This window comes from Lycium barbarum, chromosome 9, assembly GCF_019175385.1.
Source record: "Lycium barbarum isolate Lr01 chromosome 9, ASM1917538v2, whole genome shotgun sequence".
NCBI classification, from domain to species: domain Eukaryota; kingdom Viridiplantae; phylum Streptophyta; class Magnoliopsida; order Solanales; family Solanaceae; genus Lycium; species Lycium barbarum.
In genome coordinates, this window is record NC_083345.1 from 12245309 (window position 1) to 12265250 (window position 19942).

Genomic DNA, 19942 nt, shown 5'->3' on the forward strand with positions numbered 1-19942 from the left:
AAAAATAGTAGTTCTTCATTTAAATGGAAAATCAAATTTCTACTTTGTTTCATTTTAAATATGTAAAATTAATATAATAATTAGAATTAGAATTATCCAAATCAAAATTTGATAAAAAAATAATAGGTATTATTTAGGCCCAATCTACATACATTAACAATAGAATATTTTACACCTTTAAATTAATTGAATTAAAATTCAAAGCATCAACTGATGCTTAAATATTACTATTGTTTTATCTCAAAAAGAGGAAAATAGTTTCCTTTTAAATAAGTCTTCTCTTTTAAAAAGTATTAATAAATTTTTACTAACTTTGTATTTGTAGCAAACACTAATATAATAAAGTTTTGGATACGGAGCACAAACTACAATTTTATATTAATCGTGTTTTGGACATAATATATATATTACTTTACTACTATAGAAAAGCCCGTTTATAAGCAAGATCGTCGTCCGTCCTTTGGTCCCACTTTTTTATTTAAGGGCAAAAAAATGACATTTTATACTTTATATTACCAACTCTTCTAAAAAGTAGATAGAAATACTTTATTATATTTCTATTTTTCTACTATATAAAAGCATCGGTTTACCCATTCTTTTTTCGTGAGTTACTCTTAAAAAAAAAAAAATAAGGTGGACCTCATACTAAAAACGCCAAGCAATATTTAAAAAAAAAAAAAGGAAAAAAAGTGGACCCCACCCTCTCCAAATTCATGAAAACAAAGTGGACCCCATATTAAAAAAAAAAAAAAGCAATGTCAAAAAAAAAAAAACATGCATCCTATTTATTAAAAAATCAAACAATATTCATGTAATTCTCAAAGTATCCCCATCAAGTCAATAATAGTGGATTCATTACCACATGCGTATCAACCTATTAGTGGGAGCAAATGAAATTATTGCACAGTAAAAAATATGGACCCCATATTATTGCTTTTCTTCAAAAGGTTAAGTAGGCAAATACATACAATTTCCTTTCTTTTCTTATATTAGCCTTAGATCTAATTTAGATATTTAATTGCTGTATTTGTTATTCCGCGATGTCATTTATTTGTTATGTTTACTAAAATAAATATACTTAAAATATTTATATTTTAAAATAACATAGAATTTAATTACTTTTTCATTTTTATTCTTACTATATTAAATGTGAAAAGAAATTAATATCAAATGAAGATCAAATAATGAATAAGGTAAATTAGTCAAATTCTAATTCACGTCTCCTTAAAAAACTATGCAAAAGACAACATGACAAGTAAAATGAGCTAAACCGAGAATGTTTACCAAAAATTTAAAAATAGTATTTCTTCGTTTAAATAGAAAATCAATTTCTACTTTGTTTCGTTTTAAACATGTAAAATTAATTTAATAATTAGAATTAGAATTATCCAAAACAAAATTTGATAAAAATAATAATTATTTTACACTTTTAAATTAATCGAATTAAAATTGAAAGTATCAACTGATGCTTAAATATTGTTATTGTTTTATCTCAAAGAGAGGAAAATAGTTTCCTTTTAAACAAATCTTCTCTTTTAAAAAGTATTAATAAAATTTTGCCGACTTTGTATTCTTAGCAAACACGAATATACTAAATTTTTAGATATGAAGCACAAACTACAATGTTATATTAATCGTACTTTGAACATAGTGTGTGTATATATATATATATATATATCCATAAAAACAGTACAAACTTATGTATGTTTATTATCAATATACTATATATATATATTATCACTATCCAAAACACAACTACATACACATAGATACACTATAATCCAAAGTGTTGGGCCCGTGCGCAGCACGGGCATAAGCCATCTAGTTTAAGTTATAGGGCGGAAGGAGCTAGGAGGCAGCTGAAACATGTATAGTCGAGCTTATGCTTTCCCCTTCTTTTGATAATAAGTTTCTCATAATCGTAGTCGTAGCGGTACTCAGTAGCGGAGCCAAAATTTACGATAAAGAGGTTTAAAATATAAAAAAGTAAACACACGAAGAAGTCCAAGCGGTTCTACATCTATTATATATACATGAAAAATAATTTTAACCATATATAAATAATGTAATTTTTCTCCGAAAGAGGTTCGGATGAACCCCTTAGCCGTATGTGGCTCCGCCTTGGCCGTACTGAAGTATCTAAAAACTCAAAAATTCACGGTTTCTCAGTCGAACCGGAGCAACGGAAGGTAAATTTTAAATATATATATATATATATAGTAAAAAAAAGTAGTAACGTACATTATATTTTTCCTTTGAAATAATTTGACACGTGGAGTAACGTACATTATATTTTTCCTTTGAAATAATTTGACACGTGGAGTTACCGATTTCACGTTGGACTTCCTTTAATGGCAATGATAAATACGAAAAAATTAACTAATGACAAGGAGTATGAACAATTTTGGATGGCGTACAGGTAAATTCGGACCTTTTCCATTTGATGCCAAAAAAGTCATTTACACATCGGGAAAAGCAAAAAAAGACTTTGATTGACAATTAAGAGACCTTCTCGAATGGCCTACAAATCGCAGAGCTAGTTGTCTATATTGGAATAGCTATTGCACAACATTTTCCATTGGCTAGAAAAGTTTGACTAACTCTTAGGAAACAGCTCTCAAATCTTGAATTTCAGCAAATACAATTTGGGATATATCATGGCACAAAAATCAATCTTGTAACACTTAACTGCCCATGAGTTTAAGCCTATCAAGATTTTAAGTCGTTTCCTAAAAAGTTTAGCCATTAAAAAAAGCCACCTGAGTTGCATTTGTGCAATATACTTAGCAAATGAAAAAAAAAATCTAATCCGTATACAATATTATATGCATTAAATCAAACAATTTAATCATGGGAGCCACAAATTAAAGTTAGAATACAAATTCAATCATGGCTAATTCAATGATAAAAATATAAATCCAATATATGCATGTCTTGCATGCATTCATTCATTTGATGTAAACTCCTGATACAGATAGATATATTTTTCATTTACATGTTCAAATCGACTTAAGTTCTTAGTATTTTAGTCGACATGATGTGAAAATGACTCTAAGTTGAATTCTCAAACTATTGAACAACATTCATGCATGTGTCTACCCTTAAATTGATACAGATTTATTTTTGATATCCTACACGTTTCTTTTCTAGATCTAGTAGTATGTTATATTTCATTTTCTTATCCAAATTTAATTTGGTATTCTTTTACATGCCCTTAACTAGTCTTACAAACTCTATTTGTCAAAAGGTTACAACTATAAGATATTACCATTTTTTCCATGTCTCGTTATATATTTCTCATTATGGGACAGAAGCTTCTCATCTTCCTAAAGCATCCACCACAAACTATATGTGGAGATTGATCGACTTATTTTTTCTCCTATTTTTTATGTATGTAATACGGATGTCAGTTTGATACATGACACTATGAAGATTTTTGAGGGCTTACAAAGCTGTGTCACAAAAGAAGCTTCACCAATTTCTATCAAAGAAGAAATTAAACTGCATAATCAAGGTGCAAAAGGTGAACATCTTCTTTACTATCTCAAAATTTCTATGCTTCGGTGAAGATATAATGTCGTTTAAGTTTTTAATAGCTGAGTGATGTTCAGATTTGAGTTCAAAATTTTGAGTTATCTATCTATATCTATATCTATATCTATCTACAACTATTAAAAACACGAACAATTTTAGCTAAATGTTGAATGACCAAAATATCCCTGTAATATTGATTGACTTTTATATGGTTTGAAATCTAAACTATATCTTCAAAAGAAAAATTCCACATAGGATAAAATAGTAATCTTTTGTACTTTATCTAATCCTAATTAGGATTTCACATCAAAACTTAGAATTTTGGTCTAATTAGGTTTCCTCATCAACGAAAATTTTCTTATGCCACAAACATACACAGTACAAGTTCGTAAAGGACTCTTATGCCACTTAAGGTCCATGTCATACCACCCTATGTATCTATTGATTTCAAGAACCTTTCTGAAGTATTTAACATATTATACATGTTCAGTTTTTCTATTATTTATTTTTGTTTGATAATTTTAAACTATATGCAACGATTTTTAATTTTGAATGATACAAATTATTGTGGCTATTCATTCTGATTCTTATCATGTAACAATGTTTTTTGGCGAATATGTATGATGTAGAGATGAAAAAATTGTTGTGATCAATATAAGGCTATACAGTGATTTATTGGACACTATATGGAGCACAACACAAATCTCAACTAGTATTAACGTTTGAGTTCATAAGTCAACAAAAAATCAGATTCTCCTACCTAATTACAAAACTAAAACTTCGGGTAACTAAGATATAGAGTTTTGATAATTAGTAGATGAATATATATTGTGGGGTTATTGCATGTTAAATTCCTCCTTTTGTCATGCTAACCTTTTATGTATACTTACAAAAGCCTCTTCATATGTTTTCTTTTTTAGGCATCTCCTTTAGGTATGGACACTATTATTGGGGCTTCCACTTTTGAGCTAATTATAATTAAGGTATTTGATGACAACATTGCAAAGGGTCGAACAAGTTTTGACTTTTGATCATTGGAGAGGCAGAATTAGTTCTTGAGGTCAGGTAAGTTTTGTTAGTTTGCTCATCTCAATTTCAATAATCTTTCAACTGTTTATATTTACAAATCAAGACCTGATAGCATACAAAGAGTAATCTTCAACTCTTACGTTGCAATCAAGCGCGGATCCACCTTGAAAAGTGGGGGACACGTGCCCTGTAACTTCGGAAAAAACTCTATATACATATATTTATATACCTTGAAAGACTATCATATATTTTAAAAGGAAAAAGGACCCTTCAAACATAATTGTTAAAGTAGTTCAATTGGTAGGAGTACTCTTGCGTTGATGCTCACTGGTCGTGACCTAAGTTCGAATCTTGGTTCCTACAATTATTTTATTTATTTAAATTTGTGCAGTAAATTGCTATACAAACCTGCATTTAATGCAGATTTTTTAGTTTTTTTAATCTTTTTATTATTAGTCCCCCTGTCATTTGCTTTTTCATTAAATACTTCCCCCCAAAAGCCCTAAATTTCAAAAGATCTTTTCCCACTTCCCACTTCCCACTCATCTGTTCCCAACGTCATATAAGCAAACAAAACTCCTTTGGCTCTCTCCATTCTCAAACCCTTCTTCCATTATCAAGTTTTGTCACAAATCACTAAGTTAGGAACATCACCCATAGTCGAATATATTATCGATATTCATTAATTTCTCCGGCAATCGAATTCAAGCCAACGATCGGACTTCTCTTACGGTAAAGCTTTCCTTTCTTTTTTAGTAATTAATATAGATTACTTATTATATAAGTATATAATAGTATTTAATTACTACGGATTGAGGAATACATAACTTCTTAGATTTAATTTAATTAAAAATTGTATTATCTTATACTAAGCCCTAAAATCTTATCATATTTTTAAATTTGGGATTTTGTACAATCAACTTAAGGTCTTGAAAAGTCATGTTTATTTTTACTTTTCAAATGAAAACGCGTCGAATTCAAGAATGATTTGATGATGTACTTTTGTTATATTAGTACCCAATTAATTATATTTGATAATATTGAAGTTTGTACTTTGCTATTATAATCAATAAGTTTTTTAAGAATCGCACGCCTAACTTTATTGCTAGCAATTAGCGTACTAAAGATAATGGTGCTTCCATTGCGCTCAAATCCTAGATCTGCCTCTGGTTGCAATATGACTCTGACCGAATATTTTGACCGTAAACTACATATGACATGCTAATTAAAGTTTTTTTTTTTTTTTAATCTTTAGATGCTATCTTGGTTCTAATTATTTTGACTTTTGAGGATACTTTTACGACGGATTAAACTAATTCAACTAATAGTCAATTTAGTTTCAAAGTTTATTTTAATTTGACATATGTTTACTTATTATATTTTTCCATTTATCTATATCATATCAATACTATCAAAGAAACATAAATTCTAATACAAAAATGTTGATTGATTATGTCGAGAAAATATTGTACTCAGAGTTCCTGCGTATTTCTTTTTTATTTACGTCGAGAATTGTTAGAGATTCTTTTTTATTTTAGTTAGAAACTATCGAAAAGTTTACATTCTTATGTTCCTAATCATGTACTAATAAAAATCATATTTGTGTTTAAAAGGCATATCTTAAAAGAATTTAAAGTTCGATGAAGAAGAAACGAGAATTGATCAAGAATAATTACAGGAATTCTTATGTTAGAAATTACTCTCCTATTCCTAATCATACAGTTCCTTATACACTTATTTGAGGCTGATCGAAAGGTATAAATATCCCTTAACCGTGGTTGTGTGGTTCTATGATGGTCAAATGATGAATATAAGTGTTGATTTATCCTTCAAATATTGAACGATTTTTATACTTTAAAAACTTAATTATCACTTAAAATAAACAATATTATATCGGATAAAATCCTAGTTTCTATTTAATTGGAAGTCTAATTGTACTTAATCTCTGAGTTCCAAGAAAATTAGGATATTCCAGCCATGGGTTTTGCTTATGCGAAACAACCGTCCTCGAACGTTATATTTAGGAACACAAACAATTTGATTCGACCACCATATTTTTAAACGAGTTGGAGACTAAACTTAATTATCACTTAAAATAAACAATATTATATCGGATAAAATCCTAATTTCTATTTAATTGGAAGTCTAATTGTACTTAATCTCTCAGTTCCAAGAAAATTAGGATATTCCAGCCATGGGTTTTGCTTATGCGAAACAACCGTCCTCGAACGTTATATTTAGGAACACAAACAATTTGATTCGACCACCATATTTTTAAACGAGTTGGAGACTATCTAATAAATATATAATTATTAGTACTTTCTCCCCTTTCTCATATATTATAATTAAAAATATTCTGTTATAAGTGAAGACATTGTAGTCTTCTTTAGGTAGGCCTTGGGAACGATACAATGCATGTCATCATTTATTTTAAAGTTGAGGGTACAACTATTAGGGAACGATACAAAATGAGGTCGTAGCATGAGATTTTATATTTATGAGTTGTTTGGTAAAGTGGGATTGGAAAACTATGAGTTCTCACCTATGATGATTGAAACATTTTGTCCCTATAATTCGCGTGATTTATTTATGGATGAACATGCCTACCGCGTATATTTTTTTTATCCGAATATATTTGACTACTTCTTCGGCAAACAAATTATCATTATTCTTTTAATTTCGTGTAATAACAATTTTCGGTTTAATGAAAATAAATAGAATATACTCAATTCCTAATGTAGGGTTATTTTAGTCATTACATGTTTTTCCACATAGCTAAAAACATAGAGGATATATACCAAAAATAATACGATCAAACACTATTTGTACCTTATAAAATAAATACCGTAATATGTAAGTTCAAATAATAAATAACATCAGAGATTGATAAGAGATAACGTGGCGAGGAACGTTCATATAAACTAGTTATATTAAAAGCATGAATATAAATGTTGATTGATCAAAATATCCTTCAAATACTGAATGACTTTTGTACCCTTTATTATTTTACTTTGAATAGGAATATACAAGGAAAGGGCACAATTAGAATTGTGCATATTAGGATATGCAATTGTAGTAGACTAGGAATGAGATAATAACGGATACGCGGAAATAATAAAATGGCAACGAAAAGAAAAGATAGATGGATTGACTAAAAAATAGGCACAATTAGGCAACCAATGTTTTTCAATAACTAAGACATCCTAATTACACTCTAGATAGCACCAACTTCTTAGGATGACCTCAAGGGAATTGAATTCCCAAGCAACCAATCCTTTCACAAACAATAATCAACAAGAGCCTACCAAAGGCCTCTCACAAGTTTCTCTCTCTAGAGATAACCCTAAAACACTCAAAATATTTTTAAAAATTATCAAAAGCTACTAAATGAAATGTTTGAGCTACTATTTATACTAAGCCAACAAAGAAGACAATTACATTATTACATAAATGTCCTTAATGAGACAAGGGCCTTGTTTGGCTAGCCCTGTGGAGATGAAAGTCTTGAATTTAGGAAGTGACCTCTTTTGCAATCATAACCTTCCTTTATTCATTTAGCCACTTTGATGTTCTTCCATTGCCAATCCGTTCTCCCATGCTATCATTCACACTTAGAATCCTCGGGACGGTTCTCTACATGTCCTTGAGGCAACTCGGCTTGCATCAAGGAAACTAATTACTCCTTTCTAGCAAGGGGGTATGCTAAATAGCAAAAAATCAACTCCTTTACTTAAGCAACCCGTTTTCTTAACATTGGTAGGACGGAGTTACATAATACAACTATTCAATTACCAAAACAGGTAGTGTATTAATCAATAATTAAACACAGTTTTGATACATACATTCATAAAGTCGCATAAATCTACTATGATTGTGCCGCTTTATATGACATATGAGTAGTTTGATTGGAAACATGGATTAAGAAATAAATTTAAATTGCATATGGTAATAGAAGAAAAATATTAAACTTGGACTTCACTGTTGAAAACTTTATTTAACGGGAAAGAATCCTTCATGGTAAGAACTCTGAATTACTTGAATGTAACTTTGTATAGTAATATTAATTATTTTAGAAATACATATAATTTTCTGAGACATTTTAAAATAAAATATGTCATATGGATTGAAATGAGGAGACTTTTATTTCTGGCTTGGTTACTTCAAAATAATTAGAAATGGAGAGGATGAAGGAAACAGGTTAAAAACGGATTAGTGGGTTTGGATTTAAAAGTGTGTTGCTTTAATTTTTAAATTAAATAATATATGTGGTCAATCATAATAAGTTACGTGACTCTTTTTAAATAGGAAAAAATTATCATGTTTAGGGTGTTAGTCTAAGGGGTATTCTTGAGCAAAAGAATAAATAGCTTAGGGGAATTTTGGACCAATAGGTGGATGAAGGGTATTTGTGAGCCATTTTTCATACGTTATGGGTATTTTGTCCCTTCAATTAGTTATAAATATACTTTATAGATGGTGTAAGTGTAGGATTTCTATGTTATATTGATATACATGTTTGATTTTAAAATACATGAGGTATATCTAAAATTAATTCATATCATAGGAATTTTTATTTTCTTGCGTATGCCTTCGCCATGAAGCAATAACCTGTCGCTTTGATTTTAATATCGCGTGTTTTTTCTTTCCAATTCCAGCTATAGTATATGCTTCAATCCTGGTTTATATATAATGAGATGGTTTGCATTCTGCTCTCTCTTCCTTACTGATGTGTTATATGGTTGTTCCCCCAATAATTCCTTTTCATCTCTTTATGGTTATGGTCACTCTCTCAAATAAGTCTTTGTTGCCTTCATCTTGATACTCAATGTGTATACACTTGTTCTATCCAGCATATTGAGTCCTGTTATATCAATATTCTCAATTCGAATTTCCACATGTTGTTTCTCTCTGTGGTACTCAGGATCTTACTTTAACAAGGCCTGATATTGCATATGCATGCTATCAATATAGCTAGTATTCATTGTGAATCCTCCAAAAATGCATTGCTATTGGAGGATCCGACACAAACTCGGCGGTATTTTTGAAGACCCGAGCAATATAGTTGTTAACCTGACTTGATGCCTATCATTTTATTGATTGATTGATGTATACCATTATCTTGTAGTAAGTTGTATATATCTATATACTTACCTATCCCTTTCTATAAGGGGAAGATAATTACTACATAGAACAGAGGAGGAATGTCTCTACTTGACAAATATGTTCTGCTTTCTACCCTTTTTCCTTTTTGGCTCTCACAGAATACATGGAGAACAAAACAAGGAGCGGAAAATTACAACCTTGTTACTCTTTGAAGGTATGTCCTTACTATCTGTACTCATTCTTTAGTTTCTTGTATTATATCAAATCAACCATCTATACTAGTGTACTTAAAATTAAAATTAGCTGGGAGGGGATGCTAAAACTAAAATGAAACCAAACCTTGGAATAAAACTGTTGCTATATATTTTTATTGCACATCGACAAATAAACATGTGATTTCCAATGAATATTAGAAGAACCTACACTTAGTAATCAAAAAGTTGAAAAGAACCACACTTTGTCGAGTAGTAACCCCTACACTAATTTTGTAACCACTTCTTACTCGTCGTTCTTCAGTTGGTTAGATTTCACTTACCTTCTTTGGAAATTGAATGCCTTGATAGCAAAAGCAAATGTGAAGGCAAAAACAACTACGTATGCAACGAGCACACCTGCAACAACTCCAAGAAAATCATGCTTGAACCCAAAGTAACGTCTCAAGTATTGTTCCACGGTTTCATCACCACCACTTAGTTTTGATTGGATGTCTCCAAATTGCGATGCAACCAAACCATACAAGGTCCAAGCAACAGGGCAAGCCCAGTAGTACCATCTCCACCATATAGGCATACGCTGTAGAAGACAACAATACATGTCATTTTCCGAGCTCTAGATCAATTTAAAATGTGTATTGGAACAAGAATATAAAAGTGATAAGATCTTACAGGTCGTGGAATGATGAATCCTGAGAAGAGATTCCAGATAGCATAGAAGAAGGCAGCAACGATGGAAGCGACGTTTTGATTTGGTGTCACAGCCACAGTCATCATACCATAGAATGTGAAGTACAAGAGGGTGGTATACATGATGAACATGTACCAAAAGAACTTGCCAGCATCCCATTCGAATCCAATCATAGCATAGACGATGATACCATAAAAGATAGCTTGTACGAATACATAAGGGATTTCAATGAAAACCTGCAATATAGGAAAGTTTCCATAAATATGATGAACGTCTTTTCTCAACCCTGAACTTGATATAGCTACCAGTAATTGAACTTGTCTATTCACCTGTCCAAAGGCATAGGGTATGGCAGAGTACATTCCAGCAGCCCTTTCTCTGTAAAACACTGTACGCTCAACCGCTACAACTGGTTGTACTGATGATGCATTTTGTACACCAAGGAACAGAACAGCAGCATACATTGATCCCATAGCGTTTAAAAGATCTTGGCTCTTGCTCCTATAGAAAATAAAGCTCAAATTTAGTACAAAGGATTTTAAGTAATACTCTACTTACTATACTTGTAAGTTTTCATGCTCCTGTAAATACTTACACTTTGGTACCGAGATCCCAGAACATTGTCCCGAAGACAAGCGCTATGAACGTTGTGAAGACAAATCTGACTGCAGTATAAGCAGGATTACGCCAGTACGACCAGTGTTGCTTCCAAAGGCAAGCCATACACTGTGTCCAGAATGACTGAGAGTATTGAGTTTCGAAATGTAGGTCTTTTGAACCAGGGCGAGGGACGCCTAATTCACTAATCAAGGCTTTGTTCCTCCTATAAAGGTCTGAATTCTTGTAAAAGTCGGTGAAATCAACCCCTAACATCATTTCTTGAGCTGAGGATGTGACTTCCAACATCCAAGTAGCTGGATTGTAACCCTCCTTGATTTTAGCTACCCCATGAATTGACTGCATTCAAGGCAAAACCGGAGGTCAGTATGTGATCATATAATATTGAAAATAGAAAAGTCATTTTCTCTTTAGCACAATGTACCTCAAAGTATTTGATCAAATGACAAGAATGGCGACCCAATGGACCAACGTATATCTCTTGTCCTCCTCGTTTCATTAGAAATAGCTGCAAAGCCATTTTGATTTTAGTAAATGTTATAAAAAGATAAAATAAAGATTAGCTGGAGTTTGCTTAAAAGATAATAAATCTACCTCATCAAAGGCTTCAAAAATGTCAATGCTTGGCTGATGGATAGTACAAACAACAGTTCTTCCTGTATCAACAGTGTTCCGAACAGTTCTCATAACAATTGCAGCAGCTCTTGCATCCAGCCCAGAAGTTGGTTCATCCATGAAAATAATAGAGGGGTTTGCTACCAGTTCAACCGCTATGGTCAACCTCTTGCGCTGCTCAGTTGAGAGACCATTGACTCCTGGCAACCCGACTAAGGCTGATCTTAAGGGTCCAAGCTCAACAAGTTCCATAACTTCATCGACAAACATCTGTAAAAGAAATAAGCAATAGAAAATGTTATGAGGCTGCTACTTTCTCTAAAAGGTTTGTCTTTAATGGATGACAAAAATTCAGAGGAACGGACCATTCTAGCTTTTTCGTCAACATCCTGGGACAAACGCAGCCATGCTGAGTATACGAGGGACTCATAAACTGTAACATAAGGTGAATGGATGTCATTCTGCTCGCAGTATCCAGAAATACGAGCAAAGGTTTCTTGCTTCTTGGGATAGCCAGAAATCTTGATGTCGCCATCGATATATCCTCCTGTTTTTCTTCCAGCTAAAACATCCATTAATGTAGTTTTACCAGCACCACTAACACCCATCAAAGCTGTGAGAACACCTGGCCTGAAAGCTCCACTCACACTCTTTAGAAGTACCAATCTATCTTCACCAGCACCTTGCTCTTTCATTTCCTGCAGTCATCAGAAATTAGTTGAGAGATAATTAGAGTCCAATGCCTCTCGGTAATCTAATTTAAAAATAGCTAGCAAACGTATAGGTTTTGTCAATTAAGTATAAATATACATACAGTATACCTGTCATATACATAATCAGTGTATATGACAGCTCCAATATTTCATTTTACTAAAAACATTTGGCATGTTACCTGAGGCATGTCAACAGAGTATATAACATCGTCGAAAGTGATAGAATGGGGTTCAAATGGAAGAACCATTCCCTTCTTTTTATTCTGACCCGCACTGACAATATCTCCTCCCTCTGTGCTAGTTATTTGGGATGCAACTTGACCATTTTCAGCATCCTCACTGTCTTCTGATATCACTGCTTGTGACTTATCAAATGCTGCAGACAATTGTGCTATGTTAGTAATTTACTTTTTGTTTCTCCTGGTGAAACATAAAATGGAAATAATTCAGGGAAACTCACGGTTGAGATAAGCCAGTGCAAGACTGTAGCAGAAGTTAAAGACAATTGTAAATCCAAGAAGTGCCCCGACACCAATCCAGTACCAGGATGCATCTGGGAAGTACCCTCGAGATCTCACCACTGCAGCTCCAAGGGACTCGGTTCCATTTGGCGCAATCTGTTTTAGTGAGAGTTGATTTCAGCATTCATAGATGAAAAAAAATAAACAATGCAGGCAGCTTTATGTATACAAACTTACATGTTTCCATTTTTTCCCGTCAAATTCATTCACAAGGATTGAGTTCACACCATACATCATAGGTGAGGCCCAGTAACCCCAAATCCACCAGCTCTTCACATCATCTACAGCATTAGGCGAAATTAAAAAATATTAGTATGTTTGAACAAGAAAGAGTTTCTGCAAACATCTAAATAACAAAACACCTAAATCACAAAACATACTCCGTGCAAGGACAAAACCACCCAATGCAAACTGTAAAAGAAGAGCAAATGCTCCAAATGTGTTTGCAATTCCCATGGTCCTTCCTAATGCGCCGGTCAATCTAAACAATCCGGATGCCATCTGGTTTACTAATACGAGCAGCAAGAATTGCTTCAGAAATCTGCAAAACACTAGTGATTAACAATCATGGAAGAAAAATAATAACTTGATAAGATAGCTTCATTTGTAGAGCTTCATCTGTAGCCTATTCTTTCCATACCTTGTAATATTAGGATCAAATCCAATGACGTAGTATGTGAGTATCACCCAAATACCGACTTCAACAAATGTTACAGGGATTTTGAGGATCCATGACGGAACTGCATAAGTCCATGAAGGGAAAAAGAGAAGGTCTCTTTGCTTGTAGAAGACCGGTAGCTTGAAAATTGTCATGGCCATCTCAGACATCCCGTTGAACATAATCATAACCACCACGAAAAAGAGAGCACCAGCGTATATTCCTCCATCATCTATTGTATCTCGTGGCATCTTAGTTCGGAAAAAGAGGGTCATTGTCATAAGAGCCATTATCGTAAGCTGAGAAAACAAATGAAAACAAGGCAAGCATTAGAACGTGCACACGGATATGACAAGATCAAGACGTAAATCAACATTTCTAAAAGATCGAGTAAGTCACCTGAAAGAGCTTGAAGATGTAAACAAATGAGTTCCTCTTCATTAGCAGAAGTTCTCTTTCAGTGCAAACCTTCAAGAGCTCTTTCTTTCCTATACCATACTGTTCATTAGTCAAAGCAGCAGGATGACATTTGGTCTTGTCAAATGGGATTGCGAGATCGTCCCCTACTTTCCTTCCAACATGGAAAGACTGATATGCCTCGGCAAATTCTTTCGATGTGATAAACCTATAAGGCTCATTCCTCCTTGACCAATATTGTTGTTGATCCTTCTTTGACGTCACCTGCAAATATTTCACATTAGAACCAAAATTGCATCAACACTTTAAGTACCCTTCTTGTTTCTTATAAATTGAAACATACTTCTTGCAAGAAATCGGCCACGCCTTTCCTCTCCGGGCATTTGAAACCCATAGATTCAAAGAACTCGAGCACGTCATCACGGGGACCTTGATAGACAATGTACCCGTCCGATATCAGAATAATATCATCGAACAAGTTGTAGGTCTCAGGGGCAGGCTGCAAAAGAGAAATGACAGCAGTTCCCTTCAAGATTTGAACGGATTGCCTTAGGGAATTCACAATGGAATATGTTGTGGAACTGTCCAATCCAGTTGATATTTCATCCATGAAAAGTGCTTTTGATGGTCCAACAAGCATCTCACCAGTCGTCACACGCTTTTTTTGTCCACCTGAAATACCCCTTATCATATCATCTCCCACCATAGTATCTGCACAAATATCCAGTCCCAAAATCTGCAATAGCATATTCAGTATTAGAATTCAATTTCATAAACCCCTTTTTCTCATAATTCAAATATAAGACTGAGTGGATATTGTAAATGTTACCTTAAGAACATAATCTGTAACGACATTGGCTTCTTGTCCTTCTGTTGCTGAAGCCTAAATTCCACAAAAAGTAAAAGGCATGATTACTTTCCATAAATGAACAATTTATTTTCTTTTACTTTGCTCAATTATCCCTGGAAATGGATTGACAAACATGTACCTTTTTCAGCTTTCTATTACCAAAGGTTATTGATTATATTATAAAAAACCAGAAGCCTATTTCTGGCCTGGTGCCAAACTTCAACTATAGAATGTATCTTAAAATAAAAACATCAAACTATAAATTGTTTGAACAATACCAAAGGATTTAAGCTATATGCAGAGTGTAAATTTTTTTATAAATTGTCAGTGTAGTTTAACCTCTTATAGTATGTTAGTTACCATTTTTATCAAATATTTACCTGCAATTCCCTTTTTTAGTGGGTAAAATATTTTATAGTGAGTAGAACTTACACTCAATGTCAAAACACTTTCTATCAGCGTGAATTCAAATTAATTGGATATCGAACATCAGGTGGAAATTAAAAAACTATTGTTTCAAAATCAGCTGCGGAAGTAATATAAAGTTAATGTTACATATATTATACTCCCTCTGTTTTAATTTATGTGAACCTATGAAATGATTTACAACCACATAAATATTCAAGACTTATTTTGAACCACAAATTTCAAAAGTCTTCACTCTTTCTTAAATGTCGCGCTCAGTCAAATGAGTTCACATAAACGGAAGGAATACATAAAAGCAATTAAAAAAGAGTCGACTATAAGTGTCAAGTTCGAATTTTCTAATGGTTGTTGCTTCAGCTTTTGCGTCACTTTTCAATATCTTTTTGTTTTTGCTAGATTTCTTTGTTTCCTAGCTAGGGTCAAAAATATCAGTCTTTATTTATTAGCCACTTTTTTGGACCCAAGGAATACTTTTAAATATCTTTGCTAAACATCTGTCCAATAATTTCTAATAAAAAACTCCTTACTACTTTTCTGTGGGATTCTGTGAATAGATTATACTCCCTCCTAGGGCTGTTCACAGTTTTGGTTAAAATCAAAACCAAACCGAAAATTTAATCAAACCGAATAAAATAACCGATATTTGGTTTGGTTTGATTTTAAATTTGAAAAACCGATAATATTTGGTTTGGTTATGGTTATAGTAAAAAATAACCGAATAAATAACCGAACCAAACCGATAATTATATACATAAAATTTATAATTATTTATATGTATAATATTAGCTTTTCATAAATAATTAAAGATATTTTATACCTTTTAATTATTAATTTAATTTTGGTCTACTTATTTTTAAGGCCCATGTCTTAAAAGAATATGTCCAACAATCCAAGCCCAACTCTAATAAGTCGTAAGCATAAGAGATGTTTGTATTTTGAAACCTCTGTTTGACTTGTTCTTTTGAATCTAAACTGCGTTGCAAGTTTGGTCCACCTGATTTGCCAACAGCGTGTCTTTCCCTCAATATGCAGTAAAGTTCACCCTTGTGGGCCGTGAGGAAAAAAGAGCTTCATAAGAAATTTGAAGAACATAGAGAGAGAATATTTGAATTGTCACGGCTAGCCATAAACCGAAAAACTGAACCAAACCGAACCAAACCGACAATAACCAAACCGGTGGTTATTATTTTACTTGGTTTGGTTATGGTTTTAGACATCTAAAAACCGATTAAATTGGTTTGGTTATGGTTTTAACCAATAACCGACCCAAACCGAACCATGAACACCCCTACTCCCTCCTTCCTAATTTAGGCGAACATATTTGACTGGTACGGAATTTAAAAAAAAAAAAAAGACTTTTAGATTTGCGATGTAAAATAAGACGCATATATTTTGTGTAGTTCTAAATCATTGCATATAGGTAAATTATTTTCAAATATGGAAAGGGATCATTCTTTTTGCCACAATAATATTCTTCAAGGTTTTTTTTGGTTTGGAAGATATTTCAAATATAATATTTTCACACATGTAAACATGGTATAGCTCCAGTGTTACCTTCATGTAAATGTCAATATCAGGATCTGGTTTTATATTAGCTGCTTTCTCTCTTCTTGACAGTTCAGCTAACATCTCTGCATAAAATTCCAAGAAAAAAAAGAATATATCAGAATTTATCTAACTTCACCACATAATTAATTTAAATCAAGAAAAAAATATTGATACTAACCATAACGAGAGCCAACTCCTTGGCATCTTGCAGAGAACTCTAAAGTTTCTCTTACGGTCATTTCTCCAATATGCAAATCATGTTGGCTAATATAAGCTGCTGTTCTTTGTGGCACAAATTCATGTAATTCATGTCCATTATATGTCACCTTTCCAGTTACCTGATTTTACAAGAAAAGGACACATATTAATTTTTCTTTTAACTTTTTTTAGGATATTGGTGTTATTACTCCATCAAATATCGAAAAAGAGTACAGCAATTTTGATCCTTGTGAGTTAAAGCACATATAACCTTTAATTATTTAATATGTGCACTTTTGACCCCACATAGTGAGATTCTACTGGGCTTGTTGTTGTTGTTGTGCACTTTTGATCCCTCAAATTGTGGGTCTTCATAAATTTAACGAATTTTTTTGAGTGGTAAACCATTGAATTATTGGGGTATTATGTTCAACTTGTATTGTTACCCCATCTTTGAGGGTGATATAGTTCTAAAAATACTCTATATATCACATGTTTCCTACTATAAGTAGACCAAAAACACATATTTAGTTAATTGAAAGTTAAATATACTTAGTCAAATATTACAAAGAACAAAATTAAAATTTGTCAATAACTGAGGGAACCCAAAATGCAATGATCACTTTTTCTTAAAAAAGAAAACACTTTTTGTATTAGATATCTTTATGTTTGGCAGGGACCGATCAACTTTTAGTCGCCGTAAGAATCGTGAATTCAATTAGTCGAGACAATAAATTTAGAATATCGGACCGAAAAAATATTACCTTTAGTTCAGGATCAAGCTTTCCAGCCAAAGCTAACAACAATGTTGTTTTTCCAGAACCAGGAGGTCCCAAAAGCAGAGTCAATCTGCAAGGCTTAATGATACCACTAATATCCCTAAGAATAGTGATTTGCCTCTTTCTGCTTGGGAGGATATGCAGAGTGTTCAATAACGTCTTTGAACCAAAACCAAAAACAAAAAAATTGTTAGATTCAACAACCCTTTTAGTCAAAACAGTAATATAATAAGGAAAATATTATTTTTTTATACCTCAAGAAAATTAGTCATGAAGTTCATAAATGTGGGCAATCCTCTGCTTCCCACATATGCTTCTGCCTCAATATTCAAATGTTCATATCTCACTTCTATTGTTGGCAATTCAATCCCAACTCTGCAAATTTCCCATTTTCCAACAAAACAAGAATCAATAATCATTTGTAACCACTTAAATTGACAAATAAAGAAACCCCATTTCACCACACAGGAATTTTAGTTTGTAGGTTCTAAATCACAAGACTAGATTCTGAATAGATTATTTGTACATATTAAATAAATTTTTAACATAATAAAGTGTTTGAGCCAAAAATACTGGTACTGCCGAACCAGTAGCCTGCACTGTAGCTCTAGCCTGCCATTAACTACAGGTTTCATGTTCGAGTTCTGACACTATTAGAAAAAGAGATTTTTTGTACCGACATTCAGCGAAAAATTTATACTATAAAATATGATTTTTCCACTTTATTTTCACAGAACAATCTCGCTGGAAAAATGTACGGTGAGAAATAGGTTCTCGTTGAAATACTGAGAAACTTCATAATTTTTTTATGTAAAAATTCTACTATATTTTTCAGTGGGAAAATAGTAATTTTTTTAGTAGTATTTGTATGCAAAAAATCTCGACAGAGTGTTTTTTACACGACGTGAATCCGGATAAGTCGAGCTCAAATACCGAATATTGGGTGGAACCATAAAAAAGAACTCATCTCATATATTCAAAAAATGAACATACCTGTCAATTCTGTTCCTGAGTTGCAACAAGAACTTCTCATTATCTTCATCAGCAACTTTAACAAGTCTCTCAAGCAAATTCTTTCTTTCTTGAAAACCAAGATCATCTATATCAACTTCAGCAGCAGCACCTTGTGATCCAAATAATAAACCTTTTCTTAATCTATCAAAAGTTGGTAATTTTTCAAGTGCAGCCCATTTAAGTGCCTCTTCATCATCTTCATCTCTACCTGATCTTGAAAATACTTCAACTCCATTATTCCTCCATATTGAATTACTATTTGCCCTTATACTTGAGCCTCTCCTACTTCCACTTATACTTGCTCTTAAACTACTCCCTCTCAAATTACCTAAATTTGCTGGCTCCATATTGAACAAAACACTAATCAAGATTCTTTTATTTTCACAAACTTAGGTTGAAAAACTTGAACTCATCACAAAATAGAAAATGGGGTTTCAAGAAACTTTAGTTTCTCTTTGCTCTCTTTTTCTCTCTCTCTATTTTTTGAGTTTGGAGTTTTTTTTTTTTTTTTTGTTCTCTTTCTCAAAATGGCAAATTTGAACAGAAGAATGAAGTTGAGGAGATGAAAATAGTTGCTGCTAAAGTCTTAAGACAAGATGGATATATAGAGTTAGCTATTTCAGAAAAGGTAGCTGTTTTTTTTTTTTTTTTGTTCTCTTTCTCAAAATGGTCAAATATGAACAGAAGAATGAAGGTGAGGAGAGGAAAATAGTTGCTGCTAAAGTCTTAAGACAAGAAGGGATATATAGAGTTAGCTATTTCAGAAAAGGCGGCTGTAGAAATTCATGTACTATACAAAAGGCCAACAAATAAATAAGGGAAAAGGGTCAAAAATACCCCTCTACATTGGAAAAAGGGCTAAAAATATCCTCCGAACTTATTTTGGGTCAAAAATATCCCTCTACTTTGGAAAAAAGGCTAAAAATATCCTCTGAACTTATTTTGGGTCAAAAATACCCCCAATATGTAGGTTTGAAGTTTGAGGGAATTGGGGGAATAAAGGGATCTTATGGGTA

The 19942-nt window shown here is 32.6% G+C and overlaps 1 protein-coding gene and 1 long non-coding RNA gene across 2 annotated transcripts; one reads left to right on the forward strand and one right to left on the reverse strand.

Annotated features, from left to right (window-relative positions):
* Positions 1-3315: 3315 nt before the first annotated feature.
* LOC132610650 (uncharacterized) lies at positions 3316-10240 on the forward strand. The gene is made up of 2 exons (XR_009571207.1): positions 3316-3523; positions 4455-10240. It is a non-coding gene; the product is annotated as an uncharacterized LOC132610650 (long non-coding RNA).
* LOC132610649 (pleiotropic drug resistance protein 1) lies at positions 10007-19640 on the reverse strand. The gene is made up of 20 exons (XM_060324973.1): positions 18906-19640; positions 18167-18287; positions 17898-18071; positions 17114-17273; positions 16942-17018; positions 14941-14994; positions 14455-14847; positions 14094-14375; positions 13677-13993; positions 13417-13577; positions 13214-13317; positions 12976-13132; positions 12695-12891; positions 12168-12500; positions 11782-12072; positions 11612-11695; positions 11165-11526; positions 10899-11070; positions 10551-10805; positions 10007-10458 (listed from the first exon to the last, which is right to left on the reverse strand). Exons 1-20 carry the CDS (start codon positions 19271-19273, stop codon positions 10198-10200), a joined length of 4323 nt encoding a protein of 1440 aa, XP_060180956.1. The 5' UTR covers positions 19274-19640; the 3' UTR covers positions 10007-10197.
* Positions 19641-19942: the final 302 nt, after the last annotated feature.